We start from the raw sequence: 12,614 nt of genomic DNA on the forward strand, positions 1-12,614 counted from the left end.
AGGCCACTTCCTGTAAAGGAATCTCTCAGGTTTTGACCTGCCATTTGAGTTCTGTTATACTCACAGACACCATTCAAACAGTTTTAGAAAATTTAGGGTGTTTTCTATCCATATGTAATAAGTATATGCATATTCTAGTTACTGAGTAGGAGTGGTAACCAGATTAAATCGGGTATGTTTTTTATCCAGCCGTGTCAATGCTGCCCCCTAGCCCTAACAGGTTAACATGCATTACCTTTTTTGGGTTGCTAGACGTTTGAATTATACGCCCACCCATCCACCCAGACCAACCTTATGTAACAATACCAAACGTCTAATTTGGGTGTCCCAGATTTACCTTTACTCTGATACATGACTTCTATTCCATGAGTCCAGGCCGAGATATGAGGAGCCTTGTGTGGGTGGGTGTTTTTGTCTATGTCTGTGTATGCCATAATACTGCTCAAATGTGTGTGACAAGGATCAAGGCACCAAAGAGAACAACTCTACTTCCTAATGAATACCGACATAGTCATCTTCAGCTCTCTTCCTGCTTCTGTTTGAGTGTATACTACATTCTGTGGACTAGTTTTAACCACTTTGTAAATACTAAAACAGATTTCAATCCATTTTGTACTCAGCATAAGCTTTTTATTTTGCTACACAGCTTGTACATTTATAATACACATTTGATCATGATCAGTTACATTTCACTAGATACATGAGACCAATAACAGTGATGTGGGGAAAAAGTGACAAAGGAAAAGGGCAGTGGAGTAGGTAGGAGGGGCATAACTAATGTAACAGATACACTACATGACCTAAAGTATGTGGACCCCAGCATGTTGAAACATCTCATTCCAAAATAATGAGCATTAATATTGAGTTTGTCCCCCATTTTCTGCTATAAACAGACTCCAATCTTATGGGAAGCTTTCACTAGATGTTGAAACATTGCTGCCGGAACTTGCTTCTATTCAGCCACAAAAACATTAGTAAGGTCGGGCACTGATTTTGGGCGATTAGGCCTGGCTCGCAATCGGCATTCCAATTCATCCCAAAGGTGTTTGATGGGGTTGAGGTCAGGGCTCTGTGCATGCCAGTCAAGCTGAAACAGGAAAGAGCCTTCCCCAAACTGTTGCCAGAAAGATGGAAGCACAGAATCATCTACAATGTTATTGTATGCTGTAGCGTAGCCCGAACCATTTAACACCCTTATCCTTACAATAAATGCCATGGGATCTTTAGTGACCACAGAGAGTCAGGACACCCATCCGAAAGACTGGGATATTTTTTTAGACCAGAGGAAATAATGCCTTTTACTGGCAACTCCAACACCTCTTCCAGCAGCATCTGGTCTCCCATCTTGGGACCAATCAGGACCAACCCTGCTCAGCTTCAGAAGCAAGCCAGCAGTGGGATGCAGGGGTGTATGCTGCTGGCATACCATACCAGGTCAAATAGGAACAGGACAGAGAAGCAACATAGGCCAACAATGTCTGCGAAGCTGACCAGGAAATCACCTGAAAGACCCACTCCAGCCTCCCTACAACATTTATCACCTGAATTACTATACAAATGATGTCCTCAATTGGTTATCTATTCTTCCCAGAAGGACTGCAAAACCTTGAATTTTGCAATTACGCCTACAAACTATTTTACTATTTTACTCAGAATATATTTTTTACCTTTAAGTATGTGTACTTTACTGTACCTATACTTGGAATATCATGTTTCAACTGGAATAGTTCAGAAATATCTGGAGTGGTACTTTAACCAGTGACTGTTCTTCATATCCTATTATTAGCTCTACACTGTAAACCACTTTGACAAACTGACATCACACTGTCTCAACAGTCCTGGGTATGTAACATTGACTGTAAATATAGAGTTAACATGGTTAAATTGTACAGTTACAATGGACATGAAGCTGTTGCTGAAGAGTTAACGTGTGATTTAAGTCCATCTGATGTCCTGTCCATGGCCATGTCTTTCATTTTTCACAGACAGTGGATTACCCACAAGGCCTTGAGTCAGATGAGAGGAACATGAGTGTAGCCTACCACTGAGGTGTTTGTTGTCTGGTCCATGGCCTTATTGTCCTCTGGAATAAAGAAAGAGATGCAGTATTAGAGACCTCTGAGATACACTAGAATAATACTGAATACATTCATCATAGAAGAGTTATACTTTTGAGTCTCCTCCTCTTATGTCAAGTTACATTGGTTATATCAGTCTCCTCCTCTTATGTCAAGTTACATTGGTTATAACATAGGCTAATACAGTTCTATTCAAGGAAAATATTGATTGTCTCATGAAAATATCTACAAAATCAAACGTATTACTTTTAAATTACAGTCATTATAGAATGAATACTTACTATGCTTTCTCCACATCTTCCATGTGACTAGGACACCAGCCATCACCACCACCAACATGCCCAGAGGAATCAGTAGGACTTTTAGATGTATGGAACTGATGGTGAAAGACAAGTTTATTGTAAAATACAGTCCATAAAACATCACAGAGAAATAGATTATCATTACTTTTTTTATGATGTTTTTTTTCTGCTGTTATGACAAATGGAAATATTTGTTCAGCTCTTCACACCTTTTATGTGTGAAACTTGACCATCCATGAATAGAATGCTGCTACTTCTACAACCACAGAGATATGTGTCATAGGCATGGTAAGGATTGGACCAAGGCGCAGCGGGAAAAGTGCTCATCTTCTTAATTTATTTAAAGAAAACACTTAAACAAAATAAACAAACGACGATAACAGTTCCATAAGGCTCCCAGGCTATACAGAAAATAACCACCCACAAAACACAAGTGAAACAAACACAACTAAATATGGCCTCCAATTAGAGACAACAACAACCAGCTGTCTCTAATTGGAGGTCATTGCCAAAACCCAACATAGAAATAGAAAACTAGATTTAAACATAGAAATAGAAAACATAGAAACTAAACCAAAACACACAAAACAAACACCCCCTGCCATGCCATGACCAAACTACAATGACAAATAACCCCTTTTACTGGTCAGGACGTGACCATATGAAGAAGTGGTAAATGGCTCTATGATGGTAAATGTCTCTATAACAGTGTCTTGGCCTATACTCGTTGTGAAAACATTTCAGGAGGGTGTATTTGTGCCCTAAACTCTAGTGTGAACAACAGAAAATGTTGCCTTTATTCATATTTCTATTATCATCCATTTGGAAGAGTAAGTGTGAAATACAGCTGAATGGGTGATAATTACCCCATGGTGTCCTTCTCCTTGCCTCCCTCAGGTCCTTGGACTGTGTTGTCAGTCTGAACAGGCTCAGCAGTTGGAGAGAAAGAGGATTGTTCAGTGGTTGGAGCTTGGGTTGCTGTGAGGTAAAAACAACAATGGTATTATGACTAGTGTACCAGAGACACAGGGTAGACTGAACTGGTACAAGAAATTATGGCTAAGATAGGACCTTCTTGTCCAGCTTATTTCATTTACCCCAACGTGGATTTTAACTTAGTACTGTTGAGTTCAAACCAGTGGTAGGACCACTAATTATTCCCAAAAGCTTTTAATCAGGTTACAATCCAATTTGTTTCAGATGATCAGCAGACTGGATAAAACCAGCTTAATAGTTAATTCTACAGTATCTGATTGCTCTCTACTCACTGGTCATAGTAGAGGTACTTTGTGTGGTGGTTTGTTGTCTGACAGTGATTTGAACAGGCATCATAAAGTCTCCCCCTCCACACCTGTACCAGCCAGTGTTCTCCATCTTCAAACCACTCATAGTCACCGTTAAGACGTTTCCTCTGGTGGCATCAGTGGTCTGCTGTCTGGTCTCTAAAGTCGTAGAATTCCTCTCACAGGAAGAATTGACACCAATCCTGCACCACCACTTCCTATTTCCAGTGTCACTATAGTAACATTTTACAATGACACTCCCTCCTTCAACTCCAGTCACCTCCCATTGGTCCACATAGAGTTTTGGAGTACCTGAACACAGAGGTACAGACACCAAAGAAGGTCCTGAGTGATCAAGTGTTTTTTTGTGACAACTGACCACAAATATCATAATGATGATATGATGTATAGAGAACAGAAAGTAGACATATACCAACATCCCATATGTCAACTTAATAGTGAAACCAGTAAATGTAACCAAAACACCAGTCATGTAATCACATGGAATAGTTACAAGGATCTTACCTGGAGTGACAGATAGTTGGAATCTTTCTATCATGACATTTGATCCACCAATGATCTCCACAGCACACCAGTAAAGTCCAGAGTCCACTGGCTCCAGATCAGTCATGGTCACAGTGAAGGTTTGCTTCTTGATGTCATCATAGACTGAGGCCTTATGTATGCTCTCAGTATCTACATCAGGGGAGCATCTTTTCAAAAAATCTAATTTACACAAGTATTTCACATGTGTTTTGTATTTCAGATCATACCGACATGGGATGGTGGTGGAGCCTCCTGTCTTCACAGACACACGATAAGCACCTGTAGACACAACAGAGAACACCTCAGATTGGAATTCAAGCAAATTCTCATAGCATGAAAATTACATTTAATCTGGACTATAGCACACACATCTTCAGAGTTTCAGCATGTGTCCAGTCCCAGTCCCTGACCTCAACATCAGCACTTCACAGAAACATGTAAAGTTTTTTTTGTTATTGGGCTATCCAAAAATAACTTTGTTTATGCAGATTTTTCCTGTTACTTTTACTTTCTAGACATATCTTATATACATGGCACTTCTGTTACGCAGTAGTTACATAACAACATATAGTTATTAGATATACATTACATCTGGATAGATAGTACTTAACCTTATCCAGTATTCATTAAGATTGCGCCGGAGAGTATGGCTGCCGTTTCATGGGCTCTTAACTAACCGTTCTATTTTGTTTGTTTTCTCACATTTTATGTAACTTATTTTGTACATAATGTTTCTGCTACCGTCTCTTATGACCGAAAGAGCTTCTGGAAATCAGAACAGTGATTACTCACCTTGAACTGGATGAAGATTTTCTCTTTAATGAGTCAGACGAGAGGGATTAACCCCAGACACAAGAACATGCCCTCATCCCCGTCATTCGCGGGAGAAAGAGACGGAAACGATATTGTGGAAAGATATCGGGGTGCCTTGTGAGGATCCGCCGACGAGTGGCTAATTTGACCTTGCCATCCATACTACTGGCCAACGCACAATCGCTGGAAATTAAATTGAACGAGAAAAAGGCACGCATATCCTACCAATGGGATATTAAAATCTGTAATATCTTATGTTTCACAGAGTTGTGTCTGAACGACGACATGATTAACATACAACTGACGGGTTACACACTGCATCGGCAGGATAGAACAGCAGCCTCTGGTAAGACAAGGGGTGGAGGTCTATGTATATTTGTAAACATCAGATGGTGCACTATATCTAAGGAAGTCTCGAGGTTTTGCTCGTCTGAGGTAGAGTATCTCATGATAAGCTGTACACCACACTATCTACCTCGAGAGTTGTTATCTGTATTTTTTGTAGCTGTTTCCATACCACCACAGACCGATGCTGGCACTAAGACCGCACTCAATGAGCTGTATACCGCCATAAGCAAACAGGAAAATGCTAATCCAGAAGCAGCGCTCCTAGTGGCCGGGGACTTTAATGCAGGGAATCTTAAATCTGTTTTACCTAGTTTCTATCAGCATGTTAAATGTGCAACCAGAGGGAAAAAAATCTCTAAACTACCTTTACTCCACACACAGAGACATGTACAAAGCTCTCTCTCGCCCTCCATTTGGAAAATCTAACCATAATTCTATCCTCCTGATTCCTGCTTACAAGCAGAAATGAAAGCAGGAAGCACTCGTGACTCGGTCAATTAAAAAGTGGTCAGATGAATCAGATGCTAAGCTACAGGACTGTTTTGCTAGCACAGACTGGAATATGTTCTGGGATTCTTCCGATGGCATTGAGGAGTACACCACATCAGTCACTGGCTTCATCAATAAGTGCATCGATGACGTCGTTCCCACAGTGACTGTAAGTACATACCCCAACCAAGAGCCATGGATTACAGGCAACATCCGCACTGAGCTAATGGATAGAGCCGCCACTTTCAAGGAGCTGGACTCTAAACCGGAAGCTTATAAGAAATCCTGCTATGCCCTCCGACGAACCATCAAACATACAAAGCATCAATACAGGACTAAGATTGAATCATACTACACCGGCTCCGATGCTCGTCGGATGTGGCAGGGCTTGCATACTATTACAGACTACAAAGGGAATAACAACTGAGAGCTGCCCAGTGAAACGAGCCTACCAGACGAGCTAAATTACTTCTATGCTCGCTTCGAGGCAGGTAACACTGAAACATGCATGAGAGCACCAGCTGTTCCGGACGACTGTGTGATCACACTCTCCGCAGCCGATGTGAGTAAGACCTTTAAACAGGTGAACATTCACAAGGTCTCAGGGCCAGACGGATTACCAGGACGTGTAATCCGAGCATGTGCTGACCAACTGGCAAGTGTCTTCACTGACATTTTCAACCTCTCCCTGTGTGAGTAGCTTCCCTGTGGCTCCGTTGGTAGAGCATGGTGTTTGCAACGCCAGCATGGTGTGTACAACGCAGGGTTGTGGGTTCGATTCCCACGGGGGGGCCAGTAAAAAAAAAAAAAAATGCATGAAGTGTGTGCATTCTCTACTGTAACTCGCTCTGGCTAAGAGCGTCTGCTAAATTACTAAAATGTAAAAAATGAGTCTGTAATACCAACATGTTTCAAGCCGACCACCATAGTCCCTGTGTCCTAGAACACTAAGGTAACCTGCCTAAATGACTACAGACCCGTAGAACTCACGTCTGTTGCCATGAAGTGCTTTGAAAGGCTGGTCATGGCTAACACCATTATCCCCTAGACCCACTCCAATTTGCATACCGCCCCCACAGATGATGCAATCTCTATTGCACACCACACTGCCCTTTCACACCTGGACAAAAGGAACACTTACACTATGTGAGAATGCTATTCATTGACTACAGCTCAGCAACATCATAGTGCCCTCAAAGCTCATTACTAAGCTAAGGTGCCTGGGACTAAACACCTCCCTCTTCAACTGTATCCTGGACTTCCTGAAGGGTAGGTAACAAGACATCCACCATGCTGATCCTCAACATAGGGGCCCGTCAGGGGTGTGCACTCAGTCCTCCTGTACTCCCTGGTTACTCATGACTGCACGACCATGCATGACTCCAACACCATCATTAAGTTTGACAATGACACAACAGTGATCGCCAACAATGGCGAGACGGCATATAGGGAGGAGGACCTCTGTACCACACTGTGTCAGAGGAAGGCCCTAAAAATTGTCAAAGACTCCAGCCACCCTAGTCATAGACTGTTCTCTCTGCTACCGCACGACAAGCAGTACCGTATCGCCAAGTCTACGTCCGAGAGGCTTCTACACAGCTTCTACCCTCAAGCCATAAGACTACTGAACATCTAATCAGATGGCTACCCAGACTACTTGCATTGATGATGCAATCAGTTGGTTGTAATTTTGGATAGAGACAACATTTCCAAATATTTGTGTTAGCTGCACTTGTGACATAACTCCACCTTATTCATAATGTCATTAATAAAGATAAATTATATTTTTTATTCCATAAATAATGTTTCGATATTTTTTTACTATATTTGATGTTAACCATAATTGTTGTAATATTTGTTTTGTATTTTCTGGGGGATGAAACTGGAATTGCAGCAAGCTTTTTATGGCTTGTTTTAGAAAGGGTGATATTTTGAAAATTCAATTTTCAATTAACTGAAAATGAGAGGTTGTAATCTGGATAAAGGGGAAAAATCTATTTTGAACAAGGGGTGGGACATTCTTACTAATCTACTTGATAACAAGATCGGGTTTAAGTACACCTTTTGTGTGACTGATGCTTTAGTAAGAGGTTTAATGCTTTAACATTTAATAATAATTTTATCTCCCCAAACTGAAATTAATTATAAAAATAAGCATTTTTAATTTTGTATGGATTGCCATTCCAAATAAAGTGAAATATGTTTTGCTCATATAATTTGAAAAACAAATCATTCAGCATAGGCTGGGCCATAAGTAAATAAGTCAACTGGGATATGACTAAATAATTAATCAGGGTGATTGTTCCACAAATAGATAGGTATTTACCTGTCCATGCTAGCAAGATCTTATCTTTTTTTTATAACTTTATATTGAAATTTGTTTTAGTGAGTTCATTTATTTCTTTAGGGATATGAATACCAAGTATGTCAACTTCAAGTCAAACAATTTTATTGGTAAACTACACGGTAATGTAAAAGTGGTATTTTTGGGGGATCCAATGCTTAATTATCATTGTAATCCAGAGAGGTTCGAAAAATTATCTATATTCTCTATGAGGCTGTGCAGGGATCCAGATTGCAGATTTAAGAGAACTTGAGTCATCAGCGTACAATAATACCTTTGTTTTTAAGCCCTGGATTTCTAGCCCCTCTATATTATTGTTGGATCTGATTTTAATAGCTAATATTTTGATCGCCATCATAAATAGATACGCCAGCAGTGGACAACCTTGTTTTAGTCCTCTTGACAGCTTAACACTTTCTGAGAAGTATCCATTATTTATTCTTTTATACCTAAGGTTACTATACATAACTATCACCCATTGTATAACAGATTCTCCAAAATTAAAATTGTCCAGGCATTTATATATACATTGTAGTCGTACTGTATTAAAAGCTTACTAGAATTTTCATTGTGTTCTATTATTTACTGTTCTTATATTATCTCCAATGTATTGTCTATGTAAAAAACCTGTCTGATCAGATTGAATAATATCCAACAACACCTTTTTAATTCTATGTGCTATGCATTTTGGATAACAACACTGAAATGTAAGGGCCTCCAGTTTTTTAGGTGGACTGGAACATTTTAATTAATTGTTATTATTTAATGTCATCACCCCTTGTGAGTTCCTTTTCCTACGACAGGAATATATTTCACCTTCAGAAGTTGTGCCTTTCCAAATCATGTCCAATCAATTGAATTGGTCACAGGTGGGCCCCAATCAAGTTGAAGTAACATCAAAGATGATCAATGGAAACAGGATGTATCTGAGCTCAATTTCGAGTCTCATAGCAAACGGTCTGAATTCTTATGTAAATAAGTCATTTCTGTTTTTTATTTTTAACATATTTGCAAAATTTCTAGAAACCTGTTTTTGCTTCGTCATTATGGGATATTATGTGTAGATTGATGAGGAAAAAATGAATTGAATCAATTTTAGAACAAAGCTGTAACATTTAACACAGTGTTAACCAGCCAGCCGTGCATTAGCGGAGTTAACAAAACCCGTTGACACACCCAACCCAAATTGCCGGTGTGTATCAGAACAATAATATTTCCTTTGCATGTTTGAGATGGAGATTTATTGTTTACATGGTGTCAAAAAGATAGTGATACCAATTGTTATAGGATCATATAGTCCTACTCCAGTAGAGAACCTAGACAGGTTATTAACCATCCTCCTCTATCAATACTTCATCCTATCCTACTGTAGCCCCACAGAGCTGTCAATATTCTTTTATCTTAAATTCTATTTTTTACGATTCACATCGGCCAAAAGGACAGCACAGTATAACAGACAATTTCGAGCCTCACAGAAAACGGTCAGAATACTTATGTAAATAAGGCATTTATGTTTTATGTTTTCAATACATTTACAAAAATGTCTAAAAACCTATTTTCACTTTGTCATTATGGGGTATTGTATGTAGATTGATGAGGATTTGTATTTAATTAATACATCTTTGAATAAGTCTAGTGTAACAAAATGTGGAAAAATACTTTCCGAATGCACTGTATCTGCTCAGAGCCTTTTGAGAGTGGAGTAGGGCACATCATCTCTCCACTATTTCATGGGGGAAATGCTCATTAATAGAGAACGGTATGTTCTTCAGCTCCCTACCCAGTTTGCCCCCCAATTTTTCTGAACAAAATGTATTTAGAGACTGTAAAGAGACCAGCAAATCAGCTCAAAGTGAATTTAATTTTGGATATCTGTTCCATAGTATTACCATGCATAATAGAGAGATATATGTGATTGTATACACATGTAAGCAAGGTTTGAAGTGATTATGTTTTAGTCATCTGTCTCGGCATCTTGTAATTATATTCCGGCCCTCTGACCATCCACTCAAGAAAAGATCAGGCCGCAGCTGAATCTAGTTGATGGCTTTTAGGGAGTCCACGGTCGTTTTCAATAACTTATTTTCAGCTCGAATTTCTTCCATTATTTTATTGCTGTAAACCCATTATTGCTGTAAACCATTGTTATAAAAACCTCCTCTTCCATTGTTACATTTGGAAGTTTAGAAGGTGGCTTCCCTTCAGTTTCACTCGAGGAGAGATCTGTTCTTGTTCGCTTCGATGTGTATGATTCTTGTTGGAGCATATCAACATGTTGATTGATAGATAGTTCAATCAGGTTCTCTACATTATTCAGAATGCTTGTTTTGAAGTTATCAGTTAATCCTCAATTTTACGATTAATTCATGGGACAAGCTGTGTCTACCACACTGCCAATTCCCACATAATTTCCCCCCTAAAGAACTTGTTACCCTTACCTGAGAGTCTGGAGAAGATGAGGAGGAGGAGGAGGGAGAGGGAGAGATGAGAAGCCATTTCTGGGTCTGTGTCTCCGTATGTTATATGGTACAAATGCACAATGTGTGTGTCAAGGACCAAGACACCAAAGAGAATGACTGAACTTCCTAATAGCTATAACTGTGTTTAACTCTCTTCCTGCTTCTGTTTGAGTGTATATGCCCCCCTCAGTGGCAGATAGAAACTATTACATTCTATCAACTAGTTGTAACATAAGGCTCTACAATTGATTACTTTATTTAATTAGCACATTTGTATATCTTATATCAAATAAAATCAAGTATATTGTTAACTACCCAGCAGCCTTTTTAGTTGGTGTTCAGCAGCAAAAGTTGAGATGGAGTCAGAGTTTCAGGTGCAAGAAGTACATTTTGTAAACTAGGTTTGTTCGAACTGTGAATGCTGATTGGCTGACAGCCATGGTATATCAGACCGTATACCACGGGTATGACAAAACATGTATTTTTGCTGTTTTAATTATGTTGGTAACCAGTTTGTAATAGCAATAAGGCACCTTAGGGGTTTATGGTATATGGCCAATATACCAAGGTTAAGGGCTGTATCCACGCACTCCGCGTTGCTTTTTCCCTAAGAACAGCCATTAGCCATTGTATATTGGCCATACACCACACACCCTCGGACCTTATTGCTTAAATATATATACTGCTCAAAAAAATAAAGGGAACACTTAAACAACACAATGTAACTCCAAGTCAATCACACTTCTGTGAAATCAAACTGTCCACTTAGGAAGCAACACTGATTGACAATAAATTTCACATGCTGTTGTATAAATGGAATAGACAACAGGTGGAAATTATAGGCAATTAGCAAGACACCCCCAATAAAGGAGTGGTTCTGCAGGTGGTAACCACAGACCACTTCTCAGTTCCAATGCTTCCTGGCTGATGTTTTGGTCACTTTTGAATGCTGGCGGTGCTTTCACTCTAGTGGTAGCATGAGATGGAGTCTACAACCCACACAAGTGGCTCAGGTAGTGCAGCTCATCCAGGATGGCACATCAATGCGAGCTGTGGCAAGAAGGTTTGCTGTGTCTGTCAGCGTAGTGTCCGGAGCATGGAGGCACTACCAGGAGACAGGACAGTGCATCAGGAGACGTGGAGGAGGCCGTAGGAGGGCAACAACCCAGCAGCAGGACCGCTACCTCCGCCTTTGTGCAAGGAGGAGCAGGAGGAGCACTGCCAGAGCCCTGCAAAATGACCTCCAGCAGGCCACAAATGTTTATGTGTCTGCTCAAACGGTCAGAAACAGACTCCATGAGGGTGGTATGAGGGCCCGACGTCCACAGGTGGGGGTTGTGCTTACAGCCCAACACCGTTTGGCATTTGCCAGAGAACACCAAGATTGGCAAATTCGCCACTGGCGCCCTGTGCTCTTCACAGATGAAAGCAGGTTCACACTGAGCACATGTGACAGACGTGACAGTCTGGAGATGCCGTGGAGAACGTTCTGCTGCCTGCAACATCCTCCAGCATGACCGGTTTGGCGGTGGGTCAGTCATGGTGTGGGGTGGCATTTCGTTGGGGGCCGCACTGCCCTCCATGTGCTCGCCAGAGGTAGCCTGACTGCCATTGGGTACCGAGATGAGATCCTCAGACCCCTTGTGAGACCATATGCTGGTGCGGTTGGCCCTGGATTCCTCCTAATGCAAGACAATGCTAGACCTCATGTGGCTAGAGTGTGTCAGCAGTTCCTGCAAGAGGAAGGCATTGATGCTATGGACTGGCCCGCCCGTTCCCCAGACCTGAATCCAATTGAGCACATCTGGGACATCATGTCTCGCTCCATCCACCAACGCCACGTTGCACCACTGACTGTCCAGGAGTTGGCGGATGCTTTAGTCCAGGTCTGGGAGGAGATCCCTCAGGAGACCATCCGCCACCTCATCAGGAGCATGCCCAGGCGTTGTAGG

At 40.9% G+C, this 12,614-nt stretch overlaps 1 protein-coding gene across 1 annotated transcript; it reads right to left on the minus strand.

Moving 5' to 3' along the window:
• Nucleotides 1–726: 726 nt before the first annotated feature.
• Nucleotides 727–10,760, minus strand: LOC123724041 (uncharacterized). Its single transcript, XM_045713854.1, has 6 exons — nt 10,642–10,760; nt 4,189–4,488; nt 3,649–3,975; nt 3,247–3,358; nt 2,360–2,454; nt 727–2,083 (listed from the first exon to the last, which is right to left on the minus strand). The coding sequence occupies exons 1-6, from the start codon at nt 10,697–10,699 to the stop codon at nt 2,013–2,015; spliced, it is 963 nt and encodes a 320-aa protein (XP_045569810.1). The 5' UTR covers nt 10,700–10,760; the 3' UTR covers nt 727–2,012.
• Nucleotides 10,761–12,614: the final 1,854 nt, after the last annotated feature.

The sequence above is a fragment of the Salmo salar genome, unplaced genomic scaffold (genome assembly GCF_905237065.1).
Source record: "Salmo salar unplaced genomic scaffold, Ssal_v3.1, whole genome shotgun sequence".
Classification (NCBI taxonomy): domain Eukaryota; kingdom Metazoa; phylum Chordata; class Actinopteri; order Salmoniformes; family Salmonidae; genus Salmo; species Salmo salar.

Coding starts and splice junctions, on each gene's coding strand:
- LOC123724041 (XM_045713854.1), bottom strand. CDS start 10,699: ATGGCTTCTCATCTCTCCCTCTCCCTCCTCCTCCTCCTCATCTTCTCC. Junction 4,489..10,641: donor CATCTTCTCCAGACTCTCAG/GTAAGGGTAACA, acceptor TTGTGTCTACAG/GTGCTTATCGTGTGTCTGTG. Junction 3,976..4,188: donor CCAACTATCTGTCACTCCAG/GTAAGATCCTTG, acceptor CTCTGTGTTCAG/GTACTCCAAAACTCTATGTG.